A 25,574-nucleotide genomic window follows, 5' to 3' on the forward strand; every position below is an offset into this window, starting at 1 on the left:
ACTCGTGGCAGAGCTTGACGTGAACCATGTCTCAGTGAGAGTGAGGATATCTGGTTTTGTACATTTTTACCGACTATAAAGGTTCGCATGGGCAAAAAGTCCGAAAAATGCTACCACCAAATGTTCGAACACCAAAAGTTTGCACCTTTTGGTGGTAGCATTTTTTGCCCATGCAAATCTTTATGGTAAGTAAAATTAAAAGAAAGAATGCGTGGGCTGTTCCCCGTAACACCGCGCTCACTATACTTTGCAGTATAGTGAGCGGGGGTGCGAGGAAACCCCTGCAGCCCCTTAAAATTGCTGTTTCGCAATCACAGAAGTGAAAGGGAACTGGCGCCGCAGGGAACCAGCGTGAAGACAAGGTAAGTGGGATTTGTTTATGTTGGGGGTGTGTAATGGATGTGGGTGGGGGTGTGGGTATGTAAATGTTTTGCGCATGAGAAAGGAGCAAACCTTTGGTAGTTTGCACCTTTCTCATGCAAATTTTCCGGCCGTGGCAATTTCAGCCACGGTCGGATCATGTGGATTCAGGATATCCAGGTCCAGTTATTCAAGTAGCAACGTGGAGCAGGTTGCCACATTTTAAATACCTCTGTGGGGGGGGTACAGGCTAGAAGTATGCCCTGCAGAGGCGGTAGAGTGACCCGAGAGTGGGCAGAGGAGGAAGGAGGAGATGGCAGAGTAGCCAAAGATGTTTAGGGTGCCAGAGAGGTGGTGGAAGGAGAAGGTGGTAAAGGAGCTAAAGAGGTGCTAGTAGGGGTAATAGGAGGAAGGAAGTTGATAAGACATGGGAGACGCCTATCGAAAAGTAGGAGATTGACCTAGACATTGCCATTCAGATGGCCATAAATGCTGGTTTTAGAGGAGTGGAAGGAGGCCAAGAGGACGTCCCACCGATTGCCACCATTAATGGGAACGGAGGAAAAAAGAGAGAGAACAGAGAACATATATGAGGGGTCCATCAGTCTGTAGAGGGAGCGACAAAGAGTATGTCGGTAAGAGTTTGGCTGAAAGAAGCACTAATGTGGGTATCAGTGAATGGGGGGGCCTGGGTTGGAGACTAGGATGTCCCTCTTGATCTTCGTCTTTCCTGACTTAGTGAGAGGGATAGCATAGGAGATAGAGTAGCAGTTTGAGAAGATGGGGAGACTGAAAGCACCATAGATGGTGAGGGCAGGAAGTAGGAGGCGGGAGCGAAAGAGAGAGGAGGGATGCTCGGCCCATCGCAGCACAGAACAGGATACGCAGGGCGGGGGGTTAACACAGTAGGGAACACACAGTTACACAATGCACAACACCCAGATTCAACTTTCCCTAAAAGAAGGAAAAGGCCTCGCTTTCAAACACAGCAGCAATGCACGAGAATGTGACTATCCAGGAGAAATGAGAGGGAAGGCTAAACATTTAAGTGGGGTGCAGTGAATGAATCTCTCTTCCCCATCCTCCTCCCTCAGACCACACCTACCTGGTCAGTTGCAGCAAGTTGACGTCTGCAGGCTGCTTACTTCCCCGGCGGACACCGGCAGCCACCATCTGGAGCTGCATCCAGTAGAGCTGTCCTTAGCCTCGGGGTCCTTCGCTGCAGGGGCTTGCCTTGACAGGGGCTGCCAGGCGACTATGCCTTTTGAAGGCCTGCTGTCTAATAGGAGTGGGATGGGCAGAAGGGCACAAAGAACAACCAGGAAGCCGGGACAGAGGAGGCGGATGAGGAGAGACACGTGCTGCTTGCCAAGAAAATTACAACCTTTCAAAGCAAACCAAAGTGCTTGTAGAAGGCACGACGCACCGGAGGATGGAAAATGGTGCTCGGGACTACCTTGCACAGGGCCCTCACCTAACGAGGGGGGCCTGCTGGCTAATGGGAGCAAGGTGGGTAAGAGGGGGGAGGTCACGGACAACAACCAGGAAGCGGGGACAGTGGGGGGGGTGAGGAGAGACATGCACCCATAAGGTTCTCATAAGGTTACCAGGCGCACTTCTTAAGTACTGCATTTGTGCCCTTGGGTGACTAGATCACCCTGCACTGGCTTTACGGGGTAGGCTGGTGACAGCTGTAATTTAGTTTTGGCTTCACTAGGAGTGACAGCAGTTTTACCACATTGGTAACCCTTTGTAGCTTTATTTGTTGTGGTTGTGTTACCAATGTACTTTTAAATTCAGACTCTTGGTCTTTTTGTTATAGAGGCATCCTTTGTTCAGGGGAACCATGAGAACGTTCTAAAATGGTTGTTGTGCACTTGTGAGCTCTTTGTGAGCCCATCCATGCATGCATCCTGTGAGGGGTCAGAAATGTGAGGTGGACAACCTTGTGAAGATTTGTTATTAACTCAGAAAAGTTGGATAAACACCCCACTAGCCCTACCCCGACGAGGATTTCCCTGCCTAAAATAGACTAAAGGAAACGCTAACAAAAGGTTTCTCTCCCTCACACTTACACATACAACAACTCAACAGGGTAATGTATGGCAGTTCGCATATAACAAATATAACAATTGTGTTGACAACTTGATAAGTCTCTCTGGGTGAATTCCCCTTCCCCAGATTCCAAAAGGACAAGGAAATCCCTCTTGTAGCAAAGTTCCAATTCAGTACTTTTGGTTCCAACTTGAATTCCACAAACAGTTCAAAATTGTTCAAAAAGGTTGTTTCTCTTTCAACTTGTGACAAAAGCGCCCAGAACAACAACTCATTATAAACCAAGAATACTTCCATATTTCACTAGCATGAACAAAAATGTCTGTCAGGATAATTCTCCAACAGTTCACACAACACTTATTTCAGTGGTATTCATTTGTCAGGATGATTCTGTAACAGTTCACAAGAACATCTTTGTGGTTCTGCCACTGTCGTTAAGACTTTTAACCACACCACTGTTCTTCAACCACTTCCACCTCGTCCACTCACCTGCCAGGCCTAGTACTACAAAGTTTTCTGCCCTGTTGTACTCACCTGCCAGGACCGAATAAGACTAATAACTACTAGTACTTCTGTGGTTAAGGTTAGCTTCAAATAGGTTAGCAATGTCTTTTGCTCTACAACTTCAAGTTTAAGTATTTCTTCAGGGGTAGAAAAATCACACTAGAGCTGTTTGTTGCACTCTTGTGATTGCCACACGCAATGTAAGCTACGCTCCACTCCTCCTGAATGCCTGCCACTCTTTTCTCCCCGCTTCCGCATTCACCAACTGCTGACAATAATTCTCTCTCACTCTTATACTTCTTTGGGGTTTTTAATGTGGGTTCAAGCCAGTTCCTCTTACAACCTCTATTACATATGGGCAGTATGTTTTACAAACTCTTGCGGTTTTGGCAATGATGTTTCTTTATCTCTTGCGTTGATATGATTCTCTTTTGGCATTGGGCAATAGTTGTCTTGGTTTCTCGAGTTATTGCCCTCTCTTGATACTGGTCTTCGATTTGCCCCAAAAGGACAATCACACCCTTCTTGTCTGATTGTAAGATTTTTATTCTGCCACTTGCTCTGCTTTAAGTCAGCTTGCTTGACAAAAGGATATTTAATCTGCTTTGTCAGTTCGGTATTCAAAACAAGGTTTGCTTTTCCCACTTCACTTTAGTTATATTCACTTTATGCTGAAGGCACCTGGACTTAGTCAGCCGGCGATTACGGAGCGCTCTGGTGTCACAATCTACTTGTGAACTCACTGGGTCTGGTGAGCGTGTTTGCTCGCCTCGCTGCCTCCAGGTCCTCTGATTCTGCTTCCCGGCGCGGCTCGTCAACCTCCTCTTTTCGGCATCTTGTGGCCCACGCCTGTCAATAAAGGAGCTCTTGTTGCTCCTACGGCTCTCTGGTGCTCACCTACCAACATAGTCTGCTTGACAACTGGAACAGCTTTCAAATTACGAGCTTCTCGCTGTGTAACCTCTGCAATTAAGGTCTTGAAAAACAGAGACCCTCCCAGGACCAGCATCATTTCGGTCCACAACAGTGATCTCAGCGTCTCTGCTTTCCTCTACATCTGCTTCTGCTGCGAGCTTGGAGATGCCACAAATACTCCACCTCCTGCTTATCCATGGTCTGCACCTGAGGGGGCCTTTTATGCCCCCCGGTCGCCATCAGGTGTGGGTCATTGCCAACTAATAGGCTTGAACTTGCAGTCTCGTGCCTCTGCAGCAGTCTTCCTCGTCCCAGTACTTTGAGCATTGTGGGACTTGGAGTCCACACTGTCACAATCAGCTGTTCTAATGGAAATATCAATGCTAAGTTAATTTCTTTCCTCACCTATATTCAGTAAAGAAGTATTATAAGAATTAAATGAAGGATTTGGCTTTACAGAGGAATGAGGGATTTCATGGTCCAAATTAGTCCTATTTAAAGACTCCTCATTATTCCCCTGGGAGTCTTAGGAGCTTTCATCCCTTTTGATGCCAGTGATTTTAAAGTGAATTGTCTTACTTCCAGTACATAACTTGCTATGATTGTTTTCACCCACATTCAGATAGTTAGCTTGGGAAAATAACAGCTTTCTGACAGCAAGCCATCACATATTCTGGTATCCATGATGAGTCCTTCCTTGGGGAAGAGGAACCCTGCGCCTCACCAAACAAAGTCCTCCTGTTCCCCTGGGGCCCTTCTCCTCCCAGGTGACCCTCCAGGCTAATACCACCCCCAGGTTCAGCAGGCGTCTACCCTTCCCATGCCACCTGAGAGGAGACTTTAAGTAGGGTCTTTGTGAGGACGCCACAGGATTCATCACAACCTTCTATAGTGATGTCAACTAGTCTATACCAGTTTCTAGCCATGGGCTGGCCATATTCCAGCCTGTGACGGTGGTCTGGGTTGAGTGGTGGGTTCAGGGGTCTACCAGATTGGCTGGCAGCCTAAACATTTATATTTATTAGACAGTCCAGATCTACGGGGCAGATTTCGCTGCAGAAAATGCAGATTTATTATGATTAGACTTGTTCAAAATTCTTTGCTGATTTTAAAGATCACCTGCAGATTTTCAAATGTTTGGATAGTCCCAGCAGATTTTCCCTCTCTAACTTTGCAATTCCTGAGACTGTAGGAATATGAAAAATATCTCTGCAGATTTTCACAAAGTTTTCTATAGATGTTGACTCTCTAGGCTTTGGCCCAGTGTTGCGATTGGTGGGCTGGCTTTGTGTGTGCGTTTGCGTGTGTGTGTTTGCATTCATATTGGCTGAACTCTGTATACTGGTGTTATCTCTGGTTGGAAATGTTGACTGCTCATCATTCCTGGGCCGCCTCCTGCTGGCTCAACCCTTGTTCCGGATCGGGTATTTTCTGCTGGGACCGTCTCCAGGCTCTTTCACAGCCAGTTTCCTGCTTCAGCGTTGTGGTTCTCCACCCTTGGTGTTGGTCACTGTCATCGCAAAGAAGAGTGTGAGGCTCCAACACCCTACCTCATCTGATCTAAAGAACCTTCGTAGTTATCCCCCACACTGATGTCTTCACCATGGGTCCAGCACCGTCTTTTTTCTTTTTGTTGATCCTCTACAACCTGGTTTGTGGCTTCTCCTGCCTTTTCTGAGTCTTCCATGCCACTGATTTTACTTCTGGCTTCAGGGGCTCATTTTTAGGGAGGTCATTGGTGTTTTTCTCTGAAATTGTTGGAGACGTTGTTGGTCCCGGTTTCAAGTCCCTGTGAGTTTGCACCATGTAAACCACACCAGGAAAAGAAGCTCTGTACTTACTAGATTGTTTAGCCTTCCTGTAACAAACTTTACAGGAACCAGCACTGTGCGTATGTACCTCTAGACCCTGGGGCATTGAGTTATTTGTGATAATTACCCTCAGGGGTCCCTAGTCGAGACTATCCACAGATGAGTCCCAATTACTTTTTCCCATTTGTTTCCATTGGGGCTTTTGCTGCTGTGCTGCACCTTCTTCTGGGGCTCCTGGTGCTCGAACCGACCTCTGAAACGTTGGGTCTTCCCTGGTCCTCTTTGGGGTTGTTTGCTGCTAGAATTGCACCTGTGGGAAAGAACTGGAACTTACCTGTCTTTACCCACTTAAACATAGATTGCCTATTGTCTCTACCCCATTGGTTTCTATGTACAATATTTTACTCGCATGAAACTTTGGTGGGTGCATAAAGCTGGCAGACCCCATAGGGATCTCCAGCATTTGTGCCTGCATGAAAATACATGGCGGCGCATATGTTGGAGCATTTGTATGGCAGAGAGGAAGGGAGGCGGTGGAAACGCTAGTTGCGTTCTGCCCCTTCATCTCCACCATACAAATGCATGAAAATGTGGCGTGAATGGAAGGTGTTAAAGAACTTACTCAAGGCTTTTACGCATTCCATTCGTTACCCCACAATAGAACATGAGATCCAAGGTATTTATACTGTTTTATTCCTTAAAGTACTTATTTAATTAGTTGAAGTGTGCATATTATATAGGTGTGTGTAATCTAATGAAGGTGTATTTGCTCATTTTATCAGCATGGTGCATTTTCTATGGATACAAGTCTGGACTCATTGTAGCTTTGTGCAACCTTTGTCCCCTTTCTAGAGTTAACAATGACTGCTCTTGTATTCCATCATTTTACACGAGTTTTGACTTCCCTTTTCGGCTGGTTGTTCTGCCCCACCATAGTGCTAGTGGTTGTACATCCCTCAATAGAGAGTTGTGCAAGAACTGCTTTCACACTAGTGGTTGCAGCTCAAAACAGCTGGTTGAAAAATTGCTGTGGTTGAAAGACGCTGCTAACAAGTCGGATGCCTGCAAGGATTTTTGTAATCCCGCCAGCTGCCATACATACTATCGAGACCTATCGCAACATTTGCAAATAGCTTAATGCAGGCAGTGAACCCACATTCTCCAGCTACTGGCCTTTGACATTTTGACTTGACTGTCAGAGACAGTGAAAAAAGTTGCGACAACAGGTCTACAAAGGTGTACTATTAGGGTTAGGGTAGGGCTGGGTGAAAGAAAACTAGCTGCGTGTACCTTCATCAATTTTGCATATAGGCAAGAGTGAAAAGTATTCTGTTCTGCTGCTTCTTCCTATGTCTTCCAACCTTTTCTCATCTATCACCACCTCTTTCCTTCTCTCTTCTATGTCTTAAGCCTCTTCTGACTGTTTGCTGTTCTTCCAGATGAAGAATGACACTTTGGTGCATGTGTGGAAAGGTGCAGGAGGCAAGAACTACCTGAAGGAGCTGGCCGCTGTAACAAAAGCAGGTTATCGAGCTCTCCTGTCGTCTCCTTGGTACCTTAATGTCATCTATTATGGGCAGGACTGGCGGGATGAATACCAGGTGGAGCCACTAGAATTCGAAGGTAAGTTGTGAGCTGGTCCTTTTTAATGGGGTGTGCTGTGAGTCTTTTAATTTTCCTCTTTATAAGGTTTCCTTTAAACAACTTTGGTGATACAGTAAACTGCAACAATTCCTATGCAGACAAATCCCTAAGTTCATTCTACCAAGTCGACACCCCCCTTACGTTTGCAAATAGATATTCCAGACATTTGATATATGGACATTACCATAAATTCATTGTGTCAAGTTCATCCTCATTACTCTTCCAGATCTTGTGTCTCAGAGCATTGACTACCCTGGATGAGTAGTGACTAGCATTCACAGAAAAAGAAAAAGCTACTTTGGGGTGTGTGTGTTGGAGGGTCGGGATGGGGGGATATAAATGCTAATCTCTTTTCAAACGTAGTGTAACATAAAATGATCTTGATGTAACCACTTCCTTCCTTTCAATGGGCCTGCGGAACGGTACTCTCTTCATTCGTACTTCCGCTAATGAACTTTTAATCATCCTCATTACCTTACTGCTGTCCAAGGATACATTTCCAGAGTCATTACATGGTGATTTGTGTTGAGGCAATGTAAGTAATTCCATCCAGGCATTTATATGGGCCCTCCTCTCCCCTTGCCATTCTCGCTACTTCTAAAGCCTCCTGTTTTGTCCCTGTACAATTTCTCAGACTGGTGGGGGTTGATGGGAAAGGCACAGATTGACTTCTGTGCAAGTAAGTGTGTGCATTGCAGTAGCCCTAGAGCCATGAACTTTCCATTCATTCGGTCTAACCTGTTTACGGTAGCAAGTCCCGTATGAACCCCCCCCCCCCCACATCCCATACCTTTTTTAAATATTCTGTAACCCTTGTCCATTCCCTCTGTTAGGGTGCACATGTCCATATCGTATGCAGAGCATCTATTTCATGTGCAAACCTTTTGCCTCCTGCCAGGATGTTAAGCTTGACATTTATGTGCAATAAACTCATGGAGTACAAGTTAGGTTATCATTCAGTTCTAACACTTTTTTATTTTCTTCCGTCCTGCTGCTCGTTTTGCCATAGCGTGCACCAGCAGTGAAGGAGATAGTTCTTCTCGGAAGTCTGAATTGCCAAGATGCTATGTTATGCCGCTACCTAGGGATACTATCTGTTTTTGCTTATTTAAATCATGTAGATAATCAACCTTTGGTTTTGGTTTGGTGCTTTCCCATGAGTTGTGTATGCTGTACGTTCTCTTGTCTGGGATCTTTGTATCCTGGGCTCACCTCTGTGCTTTGGATTCTGCACGCTGTCAATACCAAATGTTCGCTCCTGACGTGTTGATCTCTCCACTTTCTGCTGTTGATGCTTTGTGCTCTCAATATTGTGGTGCAGGCACTTTCTGCTCTGAACTTTGCACTCTTGGTTGTCTATTCTCAGAGGTAGTGATACTGTGTGTTCTCCTCTGAGATGAGGATGCCCTGCAGCGATTCCTTCATTGGGCTGTCAGTACCATGTGCTCCCATTTTGGATATGGGTGCTGCTATGAGGTCACATTTGAGAGGTTAGTGGATGGGGACTGAGAGACCCTGGGATAGGGACAAAATCTGCTTTGTAAGAGCTTCACCTGAGGCTGTATGAGGATGATCACACATGGCCTTCATCCCACTACTAGCTGTATGTGTCATGAAGCCCCACATCTCCCTCCTGAGTCAAAACATAAGAGGAAGAGACAAGAAACCTGCAGAGCATAGGAAATGACACTCACGAGCCAATGCCCGCAGAGCTACTTTTTAACATCAGTGATTGCCAGATGACTTGGCAAGACTGGTTAATGTTAAAGGATATTTATACCATGCACTATCACCACTGGAGTGGTCCCCTGGCGGATCTGAAAAGGAAAGAGGGTGGGGTGGGTTAGTAAGGTTGAGTGAGAAAAGAGCAAGAGAGCTGTGATGTGCTATTGGCAGCCTCAGTTAGGTTAACACTGTTCGCTGAGCTTAGGTGTGCTTTTCGGTTGGTAGCCGTCAGGGTTTTGCTGTTGCGATCTAGTAAAGTGCGTGCATTTTGTAGTGCTTTTGCAGTGTGGTTGTGTAGAGTGTCAAAGGTGTATGCAGAGGGATGAGATTGTTTAGTGGTTTGGTTGGTGGCATCAGTATTTAGAAGTGACTCATTCCAATCTTCACAATCCTGTCTAGATGTGACGCAAGCTGATCTTTACAATTCTGTCTAGATGTGATGCAATGCTAGTTTTCACAATTCTGTCTAGATATGATGTGAGCTAGTATTACAATTCTGTCTAGATGTGACACAATGCTAGTCTTCAGGATTCTGTTGAGATGTGACGCAAGCTTATCTTTACGATTCTGTCTAGATGTGACGCAATGCTAATCTTCGCAGTTCTGTCTAGATGTGAGGCAATGCTAGTCTTCACAAATCTATTGGATGAGACGCAATGATAATCTTTGCAGTTCTGTCTAGATGTGACGCGGGTTAATATTCACATCTCCATCTCAATGTAGTGCACGCTAATATTCACACCTCCATCTCAATGTGGCGCAGTACAAAAGTACCTTTTGTGATGCCCCATGAGTCACCCACGTTTGGAGATGGGGAGTTTGCAGTCATTCCAATGAGTCAAGAGGGCAAACAGAGCAATTTTGCAGCAGTATACTCGGTAATGCCATCTTGGAGTCAGATGGAAATGGAGGAGGTGCTACATAAATATGGTGTCTCATCCCTTACATCCCCTTGATGTTGAGAGCTGCAGCACATTCCACGTTACAAGTGAACACACATGGGAAAATTGTATTTTGCTCAGGCCCCCAGTATTCAAGAGTATTCAGCAGCTGTGCCACTCCCACTCATAAGCCATTTTTTAAAACTTTTTATTAACATTTTTAAAACATGAACATTTCCAACAGTCTCCCTCACTTTCCCCCCACTTCCCCCCGCCCTCCCAAGGAAAACAAACAAGCCACTTCCCAGTGTTCCTTAACTCTCCAAAACGCTGTCAATCCCCCGTCTGCTCACTGTAGGTCCAATAGCCTGAGACGCTGTGGGCGCCAACCAATCCTAAAGGCGTCTCTGAGAAAGGCCAACACTTCGCCCCATTCACTCGCAAAGATCTGTATTGCATTGTTCATAGAATACGTCGCCCATTCCACCGCGACTATCTCCCAGACTTTCCGGAGCCAAACCTGAAATGCTGGTACTGTGGTGCTTTTCCAGTTCTGGGCAATCCATGCCATTCCTGCAATAGGAAGCATCACCTGTGCTCTTTCCCTAGCTCCAGATGCACATTCCATGTCTTTGTGCTGAATGCCCAACAACATCAACTCTGGGGATCTGCCCCCCCCCTGGTCCAAAGGCCTGTTGAGCTTTCCGAATTTCCTCCGAGAAGAGCATTATTTTAGGGCATCCCCACCAAATGTGCTCTGCAGTCCCCTCCGCCCCACACCCTCCAACAGTCACTAGATTTCCCAGGGTATAGTTTGTGTAGGCGGGCTGGAGTGTAGTGCCAACCTTATATAAGTTTATACCAAGCCTCCTGGGTCTGGGATGCTCTTGCTAATTTCGGGATTATCCTCCATAGTCTCTCCCATTCCTTCTTCTCTATTCCTCTTCCCAGCACCCTTTCCCATTTGCCCATAAAGGCCCAGCTTTGCCTCGGCTTGGCCTCATCTAAAATTCCATACAGCTGCGAGATTAGCCCTTTTGAACCATCAATAGACATTAAGAATTTTTTCGAATTTAGTAGGGTCTCTGATAGCTGCCTCTTTATTCTCTGGGTACATCAACCAATGACATAACTGATAGTACCGCAATCTTTCCTCCTCTCCAGGGCAAAATCCCTTTTACATTCTGGAAAAGAGCTAATATCCTTCCCAATAAACATATCCTGCATCCTCCTACACCCCCCTCCCTGCCATTTTTTGAAAGCCCCTCTCTCCAGCCCTGGTGTGAAATCCCCATTTTTGAATATTGGTGTAAACGGGGATGGAAAGGTAGTAATGCCTCTTTGCCTGGTCAGCCTGTCCCAGTTTTCCGCTATCAATTTAGTGATGGAACTCATGTACATGTGTTTTGGCTGGTGGCATTTTGGGACCCATAACACCACGTCCAGGTCATGCTTAGCTACCGCCCTATCCATTTTCATCCAGTGCTTCTCTCCTTGTTGAAGCCACTCCCTAATGACTCTCTGCTGCGTAGCCTCATACTATTGCCAAAAATCGGGGAGGGCCAGTCCGCTCTCTTTTCTTGGGGCTGTGAGTAACTGTCTACTGACCTTGGCTTTCTTACCCTCCCAAATAAATGTGTTTGTTATGGTTCGAAGCGCCCTGAAAAAGCGCTCCGGGACTGTTTGAGGGACAGCCTGGAACAAATATAAAAGGCGTGGCAGTATAACCATCTTTATAGCTGCTATTCTCCCTAGCCAGGAAACGCAGAGATTCTGCCACCTGTGAAGGTCTTTTCTGATGTTTTTTACTAGCGGAGGGTAATTGGCTGCGAACCACCCGAGGAGCGTCCGAGTTATCTTCACCCCTAGATACACAATCCCCCCAAGCCACCATGTGAACGAAGAGGATCTTTTGAGCTCTTCCTGCTCCTCTTTCCCCAGTCTCAGGTCCATTTATTCAGATTTGCCCATGTTGGTACGCAGCCCCGATACCTCCCCAAAGCTTTCAAGCAGTAATCTACTGGCCCTACAGGATTGGGATGGATCAGTGAGGGTAAGCAGCATATCGTCAGCAAAAGCTGCCACTTTATGCTGGATCCCCCCAAACAGAATTCCCTGGATGTCCCCTGATTCCCGAATGGCTTGAAGTAGAGGCTCCAGATATATAGTGAACAGTAAAGGGGATAGGGGGCAGCCCTGCTTCGTACCCCTTTGCAACTGGAACAATCTGGATGCCGCCCCATTAACCATCACCCTTGCTCGTGGTCCGTTATAATTAGCTTTGACCATTTGCAGATAGGTCCCGCCCAGTCCCATGCGTTTCATAACCCTGAAAAGGAACGACCACTCCACCCGGTCGAACTCTTTTTCAGCGTCAAGCAAAAGTAGAGCCCGTGGGAGTGTTAGTTTTTTCCACCTTTTTCTAGCAAGTGTGCTACCCTCCTAATATTGTCTGCCGTTTGTCTTCCCTTAATGAAGCCCAATTGGTCCTAGTGGATTAGGTCAGGAAGAAGCCCCTCTAGTCTATTCGCCAATATCTTAGTGAAAATGTTCGCGTCGACGCTGATAACGGCTATCGGTTTATAAGAGGACCTTTCCAGAGGGTTTTTCCCCGGTTTCTGAATCAAGGAGATTTTGGTCTCCTTCATGCAAGGGGTTATTCCTCCAGTTGCTTTGAAAGTGTTAAAAAGATAGGTTAGGTGTGGCACCAGTAGCCCGGCAAACTGTTTATAGAAGGCAGCCGAGAAGCTGTCAGGGCCAGGAACTTTACCCCAGGGCAGCTTCCCTATCACCCCCCCCCCCCTTACCTCGTCCTCCGTGATTTCTTGATTCATAATTTCTTGAGCCTCGTTCCCTACCACTGGCAACTGAACCTTACTTAAAAACGTCTCCTGGTATTGCCCCAGGGGGTTTTGCGACCTATATAGAGATTCAAAGTACTCAGTCATGGTTTTGTGTAGGGCTGTGATTGTATTTCTCGACTCTGCCCCACGGAGAAGTCATGCCAGTTTTATTGGCCTTGGCAAAGAATTTCTGCCTCACCGATAAGAGGGTTCCTTCCGCTTTTTTAGTTCTTAGCAGGTTCAGTTGACCCACCACCCTTCTATAATCCCTAGGATTGCGTCTGCTGGACGTCTCAACAGCTTTACCCTTGCTTCCTCCACCTCTACCTCCGCTTCCAACTGGGTATCCAGGGCTATCACCAGCTTACGTTTTTGTGCTTTGGCTGCCATAATTTCCCCTCGTATTGTAGCCTTGAATGCATCCCACCGGATATCCTCCCCCGTTTCTCCCCTTTTATTGCTTTCAAAGTATTCTTTTATCTTGCTCTCCATCTCCCCCATAATGACAGGATCCCGTAACAGATATTCAGGGTTTTCCAGCCCCATAACCTCTTCCTCGAGTAGCCCAATTCAAGCTGCATTATGAGTATCTTATGATCTGCTATGCCCATAGGTCCCACTTCCACCTCCTTGACCTTCCCCACCAAGTTCACTGAGACCCAAAAATAATCTATTCTCGGTTGTGTCCCATGAACTTCCGAGAAGGTGAACCCCTCCTCGTCCCCTTTCACTTCCCTCCAAACTTCCCGTAAGCCTACACCTGACATTCTGTCCCGCAAAGCAGGTGAAGCCACTATTCCCCCTCCCCTGAGTTTGCCACCTGACCTGTCCCTTGTTCTGTCCCACGCAATGTTCAGGTCTCCGAAATTATTGGACCCTTCTCTGTTGCCGAAGAAAGGCTTCTTGTCCTGAATTGGGGGCGTAGACCACGACTATCGTGTAGAATCCATCTCCAACGGATCCTATTACCATCTACCTTCTTTGTCTCTAATCGCCTAATCTATCTTGAAATTGGTCATGTTACCTATTGCCAGGGCCACCCCTCTGGATTTTGTCTCTCTTGAGGCGTGCACTATTTGGTCAAAGCCCCTTAGTCTGAGTTTATGCTGGTCCCCTCGTAGCAGTTGGGTTTCTTGCAAGCCTAGAAAATCCGGGCGGTATCTTTTCGTGAAAAGCTCAAGCTTCTTTCTCTTTAATGGGGAATTAAGCCCCCTGACGTTATGCGTGATCCATTTGAATGTCAAAGATTGATGACCTCCCCCTTCGTGCGTCCCCGTAAAACCTCTCCTCCCGCCCGGAACTCAGGTTTACGCCCCAGATATCTCTTACCTCTAAGAGAGTGAACACTGTGTGGCTGAACCCTAACTCCCGTCTTTGCGACCCCTCCCACTCAACAAAAGCCCAAAAGGAAAAGTCCATTTGTATTTAACTCCCTGCTCCTGGAGCTTCGCCAGCACGGGACCCATCTGACTCCTCTTGAGTAGAGTACTACCAGCAAGATCCTGATAAAGCACGATTTTCTGTCCGTTGTACATTATCGGCTCCTTCAGTCTTGCAGCCCTCAACACTGCCTCCTTTTGTGCATACCTCGAGAAGGCCGCTAGCACATCTCTTGGTCTCTGGTTCCGGGTGGTGTTAAGGCGGCCCACTCTATGTACTCTGTCCAGTTCAATCCTGTCCGGTGAGTCTTCCCCCAATAGATCGGCAAACACTTTTTTGTTCAAAATCCTTGACCAGGACCGTCTCCGGCAACAACTTTAGCCTGATGTTGATCCGCCTGGATCTGTTTTCCAAGTCCTCCTTTCAAATCTCAAGGTTCCGTGTTGCTGTATCCAATCAATCTATTGCTTCACTGTTCTCCTTTGCGTCCTTGCTCACCTCCTGCAGACCGCTCTCCACCAAATCCGTTCTCTCACCCAGTCTGCCTACTTCCCGTTTAATTTCAGACCGGGCCCGATTTAAATCATACCGTATCAGCTGAAATTGGTCCTGGAACGTCTTTGCCAATAAATTCTGCAGGGAGAGCATTTCTCCATGTAGATCTTGTCGGGAGAAGTGGGAGGCTTGCTGCGACCCATCAGTTTGGGTCAATTTAGAGGTCTCATCCTGCTGGTTGCTCCTCCCCTCCTGTGCATCCTTACTTGCCCACATAGATATGAGCGGGCGAGATGCTTTTGCCTGTGGGAACCCACTCTTGATAGATCTGCTTTTGTTTTTGGCTCCCATGCTACCGTTGTCTTGCTGCAGATCCGAAATGCAGTCGCCACTCTTGTCACGCCGCGATTCGTGCCCCCCTGATCCTCTGATCTCGTCTCTCGTCGCCTGGGGGGGGGGGGTCACCCTGTCCCGTGTGCGGAGGCCGGGTTGGCGTCTCAGTCCGGCGCTGCACCCCGGTTCTGCTCCTCTTCCCTCCTCTAAAGGGAGGGCCTCCCTCAGGACACCCAGTACAATGGAGCCCCCCCCCCCCGGTTGGGATGTTAAATCGTTCTCTGGAGGGCTATGAACCTGCAAGCCTGTCCCCGGGGGTAGGCGCCCTCCCACGCACCCAGGCCCCCAAGGCCGGGATCCCGGTCACCAGTACTGCCTGCTAATGCTTCCAGTTCGGGATCCGTTAATATGGCGCTACCGGAGCTCGCCCCACCGCCTGCTGAGTTGCTTGGGCTTTGATTCCATGCGGCTCGCCCCGCCCCACAAACAGGCTCTGGGGCACGGGTCTCTTGCCACAGACCCCTCCATTCCTCTGGCTCTCGTTCCCGGGCGCCCTGTGCAGCTGTTGCAACGTTGCCGGAGATGTTCTGGAGCTTCCAGCGGGCGGTCTCTGCCAGCCCCACCTGGGGGAAGGCACCAGAGTCTCTGTTGTTGGGTGCCCCCCTTGGGTTGCAACGCTCCAAGGTACCGGGGAGGCGCGGCGGCGAACTCCACACTCTGACGCCCTCCCGAGTTGGCCGCATTCCGAAGGGGGAGGTGCCTTGGGCCCTGCGCTCGAGTGCCCTCTCGAGCCGCTGCCACTCCGGGACTCAGGGAGCTGCGCCAGATCACCGCTTCACTCCCAAGGCTCAGGGAACCGCAGCTCCACAATGCTAGAGCCGGCCGAGACTCGACCAGGCCCCCCTACCCTTGGCTTCCCCGCAGCCCTGCACTGTGCCTGGGATCTCTGCCCGGGCCGCTCCCTGGGCTCACTCGTCGGTCTCCTGGGCACTGCTCCTCGCGAGACTGCGGGTTGCGGTCCACTCGCCGACCACCAACTGCTCAAAGGGACAAAAGGGGGGCAGAAAGTCTCCTGACCCTCCGATGCCTGAAAGGGGGTGGTGGAACGCCTCCCAGGCTCGGGGGTTATCGGAGCGCCACCGACACACGTTTACCTAGTGTCGGCAGCCATCTTGGAATCCCATAAGTATGTATTGTTTTCTTGGCATAATACCATTTTTAGTACCTAGTACTCAACATGGCCATGCCATGTCGTTTTTGCCCTTTTTTGGCTGCCCTGTTCTTTGGCCTTCTTTTTGCTTTCTGTAAGGGGTCTGAAATGTGAGGCGGACAACTTTGAGAAGGTTTTTCAAAAGATGCCATTTTATTAACTCAACAGGTTGGATACATGCTTCACTATCCCTACCGTGACAAGGATTTCGCTGCCTAAAATAAACTAAAGGATACACTCTGACAAAGGATATCTGTCACCCACACTTATACATACAGTAATTCATCATGATAATGCATGGCAGTTCAAAGGCAACAAAATAATATGATAGAAGTTCAAAATATGACAACGGTCTCTCCTTATAATCTGGGTGAATTCCCCTTCCCCAGATTCAAGCAGGCTTCTGCGTCACAGTTCCAAAAAGAAACCAAGGACATCCTGGTTTTCAACAAAGTTCCAACACAGGTCTTTGTAACGCCAACTTGATAACAGCAAGTTCCAACATGCCAGTGATTCAACAAAGAAAGTTCTTTCTCTTCCTCCAATGATGGCAAGATTCAAGATTATCTTCTTCACATAAACAAAGAACATTTCCTTAGTTGAATAGGAGCAACATAAATTGTCTTTGTCAGGATGTTTTGCTACAATCTTTTATTACTGAAGATATATAACACTTCTGTAGCAGTTGTATACAGTTCTTTCTTCAGCAATGAAAGTCTGTCAGAATAACTTGTTAATACCACTTCACAGCACTTCATCAACTTCTACCTGGTTTACTCCCATGCCATGCCTACTAATTCAAAGGTTCTCTGATCGGGTATACTCCCCGACCCAAACAGTAATTCACAAACAAGTACCTCTGTGGTTAGGATTATCTTATAACAGTTTTGCAGTGTTCATCACTTTGCAACATCAGACTTTAAGTAATTCTTTATGAAATGCAAAATTCACATTGGCGTTCTTTGGAACTATTTTGTTCTTTCCAAAACCCCTGCAAGTTATGCTCATCACCTTCTGAACAGCCTTTCTCAGAAGTGTAGCCTTCTTTCCACTCTTGCTTCTATTTAGCTCTCTTTTGTATTTCCCAAAACCTCTGCAAGTTATGCCCCTCTCCTTCTGAACAGCCTTTCTAGAAGGGCAGCCTTCTTGTCTCTCCTGCTTCCCCACTGCTTTATCAACCAAACGCTAACAAGGATGTGGTTTTAGTCTGCTTCCTCCTTGGCTTTGGCAATGAGGGTATATACCCGCTTTTGTTACATACTTCTTAAAATATGGACAATAAGCTTTACAACCTTTGGAACTTTCATTTGTCCCCTCCTGCCTTTGGCAACATCTGTTGGTTTTAAATTGCCATGATTTTTCTTTATTTTGGTTTGGGTAATGGTTGTCTGCATCATGTTTTAAAAGTATTGCCCCATCTTGTTGCTGGATTCTCCATAAAAGCTCATGCTTAAAGACAGACATTTGGCTTCGGAAAATACTGTTTTGTATGGTTTCTGATAAGTTTGGTATTCAAAATTGCCATTGCCTTTACTTTGACTCTTACGCAAGTGTTTTCTACTCTGCAAATGCTTGTATCGAGCATGCAAGCAGTCTCGGGCGCTCCAGGGTCCTTATCAGCTGGTGTACTCCACGGGTAAGGTGTGCGTGCCTCATTCCCTCACTGCTCACAGGTACTCTGCTTCAGTGGCTCCTTGCGGCCCAGCAATCTGCTGTTTTTGGTTTGCTACACGACCTCTGTAATTAAAGCTCCTGGAGAAAAAGACCCTCTCAGGACCGGCTACTGTTCTCTGCTCAACAGTGGTCCTGGCGTCTTCTCCCTCATTGAGGTTCTGCTCACACTGCTCTCCCTGCTTACTAATGGCTGGCACCTGAGGGAGCCTTTTAAGCCTCCTAGTCTCCCTCAGATGTGGTCATTCCCACTAACAAGCTGACCACTCCTGCAGTTTTGTTCCTATTCTTCTTCCCAGTACTTCGGGAACTATGGGATTTGAAGTCCCAAATGACAAAATTAGTTTTTCTGATTTGATTTTCAGTCTCACTCATTTCCATTTCCCATAATATTCTTTAAAAGAGTAACATAAGGATTAATCACAAATCTGGATTGTATAGCGATTGGATTATTATTTACAGACTTGCTTTCACTGTAACTTTGGGGGTTAGGGGAGCTTCTAGCTTTATAAGTCTCCAGGTTTTTAGAATGGTTTTTGTTTTTCTAAATGCCTAAGGGTTCATGATGGTTTTTACCCACATTAAGATGTTGAACTAGTGGAAAAGAAGATTATGACAACAAGCCATTACATACTTTGGTATTGAGGAGATGTCCTCCATAGAGGGAGACGAATACTGTGTCGCACCCCACAGAGTTCTCCTATTCCCCTGGGCCCTTTCTCCTCCCATGCGATCCTCCGGCAGAACACCACCCCAAGGTCAGAATCAGAAAGTGTCTTTGTTTCCCCGGTCACCTGGGAGGAGACTTTAGACAGGGGCTTGGTGAGGATTCTGTAGGATTCATCACACTTCTCAGGTCCGGAAGTGCCAAAGAAAGCATGCATTTTCACAGGATGCAGCTTGCACTCGTGGGCAAAGTAATGGGTGGGTGCGTCCTGGCTAGATAGTGGGGAAGTGTCTTGTCCAAAGCCACATTCAAGCCTTGAGATGTCTGTTGCTGTGCAGATGTGGGATTTTAGGCTGTCCATTATTTGACAGTCCTCACTTGTTTGAAAGGTGCTGATCCATCCTTCCCATTGGTGAGCTGGGGAAGCCTCACACCCGAATTCGGTATAAGAGGAGACTTGCAGCCATTTCTCAGATTGGCGTCTGAAACCAAGATCCCAAAGAAGAGGCGCTTGCACAGAAGGCTGCTGTTGAATGCCACCAGCATTGCCAAAGCCTAGTTCTGGTGAAGCCCTTCCCCTCTTACCGCAGTCCCACAAGGCCCTCATCGGTGCTTCATACATTGTACCAGTGGGACTAACCAGTCTAGCTCCCTGCTCGAGAAGTCTGCTGCCAGAAGCCATCAGAGTACCCCTGAACACCATGCTGGCTGTCCCAGCTCTACAGATGCCTCTCTGCTGTGTACCTGTCATTGCTCTAAACTGGAGTTTAGGGCTCTGCAGGTTCCATGACTTGTGGCTGACCTACTGTTCAGCTGCTGTGAAGTATGAAGAGGGGCTTTCTTGAAGCCAAGTCTTCCTTCTCGCCAAAGTGTCTCACCGGCTGACCCCTGACTGGGGTGAACTTTGCTCATCTGTGCTGTGTCATGGGGCTACCTTCTCTTCATGTTACCTGCTGTCCTGATTTGCCTAGTCTGTCCTGCTAGAAGAGCTTCTGAACTGTTGCATCAGTGTACGGAACCACTGTCTAGCCTGAACCAAACCTAACTTCAGATACGGCATCAATGGCCTTTGGGCCACCTGCAACTGGACCAATGGCTAAAGTAAGTGGCATCATAGTGTGAGTACCCTAGATGGTCACTCTGAGTATTTGAGTTCAAGATGCGAGCCTGCATAACCTATTTTCTCACCCTCCCCCCATCATAAGGATGTTATGGTTGAAGAGTTCTGGTAAAGGATCCCCGCATGGGTATCCCCTAGTGGAGTGGGTTTGGGAGAGTATCCCTAAATCCTTTTTACTTGCCTTTAAACTTCCAAAGTGCTTTTATTCTGGAACCGTACTTGCCTGTTGGATTTGCAAAAGTTTGTTCATGGTGGATTTTTAAGACTTCCTGCTCTCTAATCCGCTGCTTACCTGGAACTTTACCTCTTGAGGCACGAGGCCTACTTACCTATTAGGGGAGGGCTACTTAATCTATTGTGACCAGAGTATATGGTTCATGATTTTAATGCATTTATTCTTCACTCTACTGTTCACATTTTATCTTTTCATTAATTTGAACTGGATTTAGTGTAAAGTATAGGTGATCTTGCTTGAAAACCACTGTGTGTGTGTTTTTATAAGTGTGTTTTAGTCGTAGTTGCTTGACTTTTAATTTACTCGTTTTAAGGTCTAATGACTGTATATTTTTGTACTCCTGTGTTGCTTTACTGAGAAGTGCTCTGTGTGTGGTTAACTGTACAATCATATACCTCTCATGTCTCTTGAAGTCTGCCTTACTGCTCTGTCTGTTACCTTGATAGTTTGAGTAGAACCGAAGTGCCAATTACCCTGTTCACTAACTAGGGTGGCCTCTCCGAACCCTCACAGTACTGGTTCTGAACATCCCTCTTAACACTGTGGAAAACATGTTGCAATAGATCCTGGAGCTACAAGAAGAGCACTTCCTCCACGGAAGAGGGACTACTCAATCAGTGGCTTAGGAAGGAAGGCACACCTGTGACCAGGAGAGCAATCGACTGAGCATTTTCGTACCTAGATGCTAACGGTGACAATGGGGAGGGACCCAGAGAAACATTTGAGGAAACCTTTTGGTAGCCAGAAGACCACCTTGCCATTCTGACCCCTTGCAAATTGCCCAAGATTGTATATAGTCTTTAATAAAACCTTTTGTGCTTAGTCAATGGGAAACTCCCTTTGGGATACTTGGACGCGTTGCAAGAGATTAGTATCCACGAATTAGGAATCCCCCTAAAGCTTGTATATTTTGTCTTGATACTGTCAAGCAACAAGAGGGAAACCCCATTATGTTTTAGAGAACACGCTGCTTGTGATAGGGCTCATCTTCAAAGAGGCAGGAGACAAAAAGTTGTTTTGTTGTTTTGACCGAGTGTTATCTCAGAGTATACAAAGGAAAGGAGCCAAATAAAGGTAATAACAGAGTCTCCTGAAAGGGAAAATAAGTCTGTAGACCGTCTTTGGTGCTAGCTAACAGTGCTTTATGGGCCCCTCAGTCTTTGTGAGTGTAACTCCTGTTTGGTGTCTCTGGTTGATCTTCAAGCCAGATGAATACAAAGCAGAAACAAATGTTCCTCTCTAGACTGCGTGAAGTTGTGACAACTGCTCTTCATGTATCTTGTTCGGCAATGCCCAGAGTTCCCAGCAAGCAAGAATAACCGCAGGTCTGCCTTTGAGTATATGCGTGGGGACTTGGGCACCTCCTTTTCTTAGGTCCCGGCACTGCTCCACACTAACACACTTACTCTCTCACGCTCCTATTCCTATGGGGCTGTTCTGTAGTCCCCTAGGCTGCTCCCCTTTCCAGCTGTTTGTTTCTCCTTGCCATCACCTCATTGCTCTACCACCTAGGTGAGACCTGACTTGGCTAAGGATGCACTTCCTCTAACTCTAGCTTTTGAGATCTTAACTTGAGTTCTCCTCTAACCTCTTTCTTAAGCATGGTTGACGACTCCTCCCCCTACCAACTCCTCCTCTGCTCATTCAATGCCCTCACTCTTTGCTCCTTCCTACCACCAGCTCCTCTCCTCTCTTGATGAATGCCCAATCCTCCTCCTTTTTCATAATTCTCCAATCTGCCTCTCCCTACTACATCATCTCTCCTTTCTCCACCCTTCCTCCAATCTGCAATCCATTTATTTACTTACTCCTTCTGCTCTCCTTCCGTCTCTAGAAAACCCACTGCTGTACTCGTGGCTTCCCTTTCTACATAGCCAAAACTTGACTCTATGGAGTGCTCTCAGTAAGGGCTTGTGCACGTGAATGGTTTGCCAGCGCAGAATTGGTCACTCCTATTGGGGCAATTTGCTGTACTGTGTTTTAGAGATTTATTTTATATTGTTTTATAACATGCTGAAAACCAAGCTGGCCGCAGTGCGTGATGCACAGCTTTTGCGCGTCTTAGGGACCAAAGTTAAAAGTAGCTAGTCCCGCAGCTTGAATCAGTCGCATGCCTGTACCAAGACTTGAGAGCTCTGCGTTGGGTGTTCGGAACTGCCATTTCTAAACCAAAGAGGATCCTGCATTGTAGCAAGCAAATTCATTTAGATGAGTGTCCAGCTTGGAACAGTTGGAATGTGGCCATTTGTCGAATGTGTGAATATTCTTCCTAAATTTCTAGGGCTATCGTGTTTGTCATATTCTTGTTACAGATGTCTGGAGCACTTTGTGATGTTCCCAGCCCCATTCCTGTCGCGAGGTGACAGTAGCCAGGGGATCCATCCTCTACCACTTCTGGGCACAGCATCACACTGCAGGTGGTGCCACATGGCCCCCTTGGTTATTCCACCACCCACCTTCAGGGGACAGGCAGGGCACCTCATTAAAGTCCCTAGGCCAGGGATCTGCAACCTTTGGCACTCCATATGTTTTGGATTACAACACCCATCACTCCAAGCTAGCACAACCAATAGTGAGGGGTCATGGAAGTTAGTCCAAGACATCTGGAGAGCCGCAGATTGCAGACCCCCTGCCCATGGCTCTACAGGTGTTTATCCCAACCCCTTTCTGTTTGTTAGCTGGAGCCACGAAACATGCTGAGAGCTAAATCTCACAAACTGCAATAGCTATGGGAAACCTCTATCCCTATCGGAGTAGGAATTCTGCCACCTTGTAGTTTAATCCTTCCCAGCACCATTAGCTTAGTTCATTCTGAAGCAAAAACATTCCTTCTAGTTTCAAACCAGCTCCTAGACTCCGATCGCATTTTTTTCAACCCCAGCCTGATCAAGTTAATACAGTTTTTGAAACCTATTTTTGTGTCACATTTGTTGGATCTTCCCCAAGTACTCAATTTTTTTCTTTAATTTCTTTAAACTGTGGTTATGCCTCTCTTCTGCTCTTTCTCCTAGGTTCTCTGAGTTATGGTGGCTTACTCTGCTTCAGTGTGAGAAACAGTGTACTTGGAGCAAACTGAAGTGAAAATAGCTTGTTGCATTGGCTGCAACAACTCCAGAGGATGTTGGCTGTCTGGGCCATACCAGAGGAGAACTACTTGCATATCAGTATGATCCCATCGATACGGGCAGTCACAGCCCAAATGCTAGGCTTATTTCCTCTGTGCAAGAGTATCAGCAGCAACCTCTTGCACATGTATCAGATTCATGTGTGTCCTCAGTTGGCTGCATCCTGCCTCTCTAGGCATATAGGAAGGGATCAACATCTGGATTTCCTTGCTCACTAGAGATGTTGAGTGGACTGTAACCTGTAGGAATTGTTGGGGCATGGTTAATGTGTGGGTTACTGTTGTCTGGCTTAGCTTGGTAGTGGGAATGCAGAAAGAATATTGTGATGTCATGTGGAGTGTTTGTGTCCGAGTGTCGGAATGCTTGAGGGAAGGTTCTATGTTGGGCAGGTAATCAGCCTGAAGCCTGGGTGATGGGCTGCCAGTGTTTCTGTCCTATTAATGTAACTTACTTAAGGACTATGTAACTGCTTGTGAGGGTGTCCTGAGAAGCTGTAATAAACTTAGCATGTCAACCTAAGAAGGCTGGGAGCTGCTTCGTAACATTGGCGACGAGTCGGTCTTAAAGAAGAAGAACCCAAGTGCAAGAAAAAGTAGGAAGCTGAAGAAACCTGCTGCGGGGGGTGCAGGAAAGGAAAGGACAAGAAGGAGGACAACACTGCCCCCAATACAAGTAAGACCCATCACCAAGGGTGACAAAGGGGGAGGAAAAAGACCCCGTAGACCCCATAGCATGAGGGACCAGAATCTCATGATCTGGAGTGAGAGCCGAGTCCCGGGGGCTGGAGAGGGAGCTGGGCCAGAAGATGAAAGGAAGCTGTGTCCCAGTAAAAGTCATGCTGCATAGGATGTAGAAAGGAGCTGGCCCATAGGGAGAAAAGTGATGCTGTCCCGGTTAAGTGAAGTGGGAAGTAGTTGCTTTCAATGTAAAGTGGGAGGTTTGCCCATAAAGGAAGAGCTGAGCTTTCCCATTAGGTGTAATCATATGTCCCAGCAGGTGAAACAAGGGACAAGGCAAACCAAGGGAAAGCTCCCCATGATGAGGAAAATGAAAGTAAATGAAGCCAGGGTGAAGGGATGTGTCCTTTGTACTGGTAAAGCCTAAAGCGATCATGGCGCATAAAGCAGAGTCAGTAGATGCCAGAGACAGTGACCATTGGGTGAGCAGAGATCTTCACTACCCTGTGTCTGGCAAGGGAATGGTGACATCAGCATGGAAGTGAACGGAGTTGGCGAATGAGCCCAATGCTCAGGAGATGCAGGAATTGTTGCTTGCGAGGTTTAAACAAGCTGAGCTTTTAGGAGTTGCAAGAATCGGGAGGCTTAAACAATGCAGCTGTATCGCATCAAGGGTGAGAAATGATGGGGATTTCCGAGTAAGGAACCCAAAGGCGTGAGGCTGCGTGTTCATGACGCAGCGTAACGTTCATTGAGGAATAGTACGGCACACAGAAGTTGAGTGTACGCTGTGTTGTACTGTGGCGGGACGTTTAGGTAGCGGTATACCCAGCGAAGGGAAAGTATGCGATGTCCCGTTGGAGTACTACTTATGCATTCTGAGCGGCATGGAGAGGGAATAAGACTATTGTAAATGCAACGCAGACTTGGAGATCTATCATTCTCCCCACCGAAGGAGTAACAGTGCGGTGGCCGAGGTGCTGTTTGGTTGTCTAAAAACTGATGGACAGACCACTGAGATGGTGATGGGTTATCTTCCAAGGATTCAAGGAGAAGGGACTTAAGTATCCTTTTGTGATATTATCCTTGTGTGTTGCGCCACTGATATTTGGTATTTCAAGAGTGGATGGTTACACTCTGAGGATTTGTAGATACATAGGAGGTGACATTGACGTCTTGTTTTAAGCAAATGCATTTCTGTTTAGCTACTTCAGGTAATGGTATGGATGTTTGCTGCATAGATTTCTCATGATTCATTGTGGGTGGTGTGGGTCATGTTTGAATACTAGGATTAACCTCTTGAGGATTTTCAGCGTTTAGGTCGCTAAGTTGCGACATGGACTATTAGGATTGGATTGGTTCGGAATTCATGAAATATGGTGTTAAAAGAAAAAAATGCATCATTTCAAATGTATAGCGCAATGTGAACTGTATAATCTCTGATGTGATGCATTGTGTACAGTATAGAAAATCTGTACTGGCTCTGGGAATTTAGTGAGATTGGGGGTAGCGCCTTCAATTGTTTCTTGTATAGGTGTGGATATGATTGTTTGGTGAAAGCTGGGGTAGCGCCTCCCATGTGTTTGGTTTTGGGTGAAGCTTATATGTGATATATAAGTATGGTTTTGCTGATGGTGTGAATGCCAGGTCAGCATGTTTGTGCCTTCCGAATGGGATTTTTGGGGGTAGCGCCTTCAGTAATATTTTGAGTATGGGTGTGGAATGATCTAGACAAGGGCATTTGAGAGGTAGTGCCACTTTAAGTGGTGTTTGGGGGTAGCGCCTCCAGTACAGTATCGGCGTGATTGTGATGAGTCGCGCATGGTTAAACAGTGTACGTGGGTTTATGGTGGTAGCGCCACCATATATGTCGGGGCTTGACTGTAATGAGTTATGCATGGTTATCCCACGTATGGCTGTGTG

General features: G+C 46.9%; 1 protein-coding gene across 1 annotated transcript in view; it reads left to right on the top strand.

The window, feature by feature from the left end:
* The window catches only part of HEXA (hexosaminidase subunit alpha), a 294,421-nt gene that overhangs the window by 151,791 nt on the left and 117,056 nt on the right, over positions 1-25,574 (top strand). Inside the window, exon 11 of the mRNA XM_069624622.1 lies at positions 7,085-7,268. Coding sequence (XP_069480723.1) covers positions 7,085-7,268 — 184 coding nt within the window. The remainder of the gene's footprint in view (positions 1-7,084; positions 7,269-25,574) is intronic.

The sequence above is a fragment of the Ambystoma mexicanum genome, chromosome 11 (genome assembly GCF_040938575.1).
Source record: "Ambystoma mexicanum isolate Mex_15411 chromosome 11, UKY_AmexF1_1, whole genome shotgun sequence".
Lineage (NCBI taxonomy): Eukaryota > Metazoa > Chordata > Amphibia > Caudata > Ambystomatidae > Ambystoma > Ambystoma mexicanum.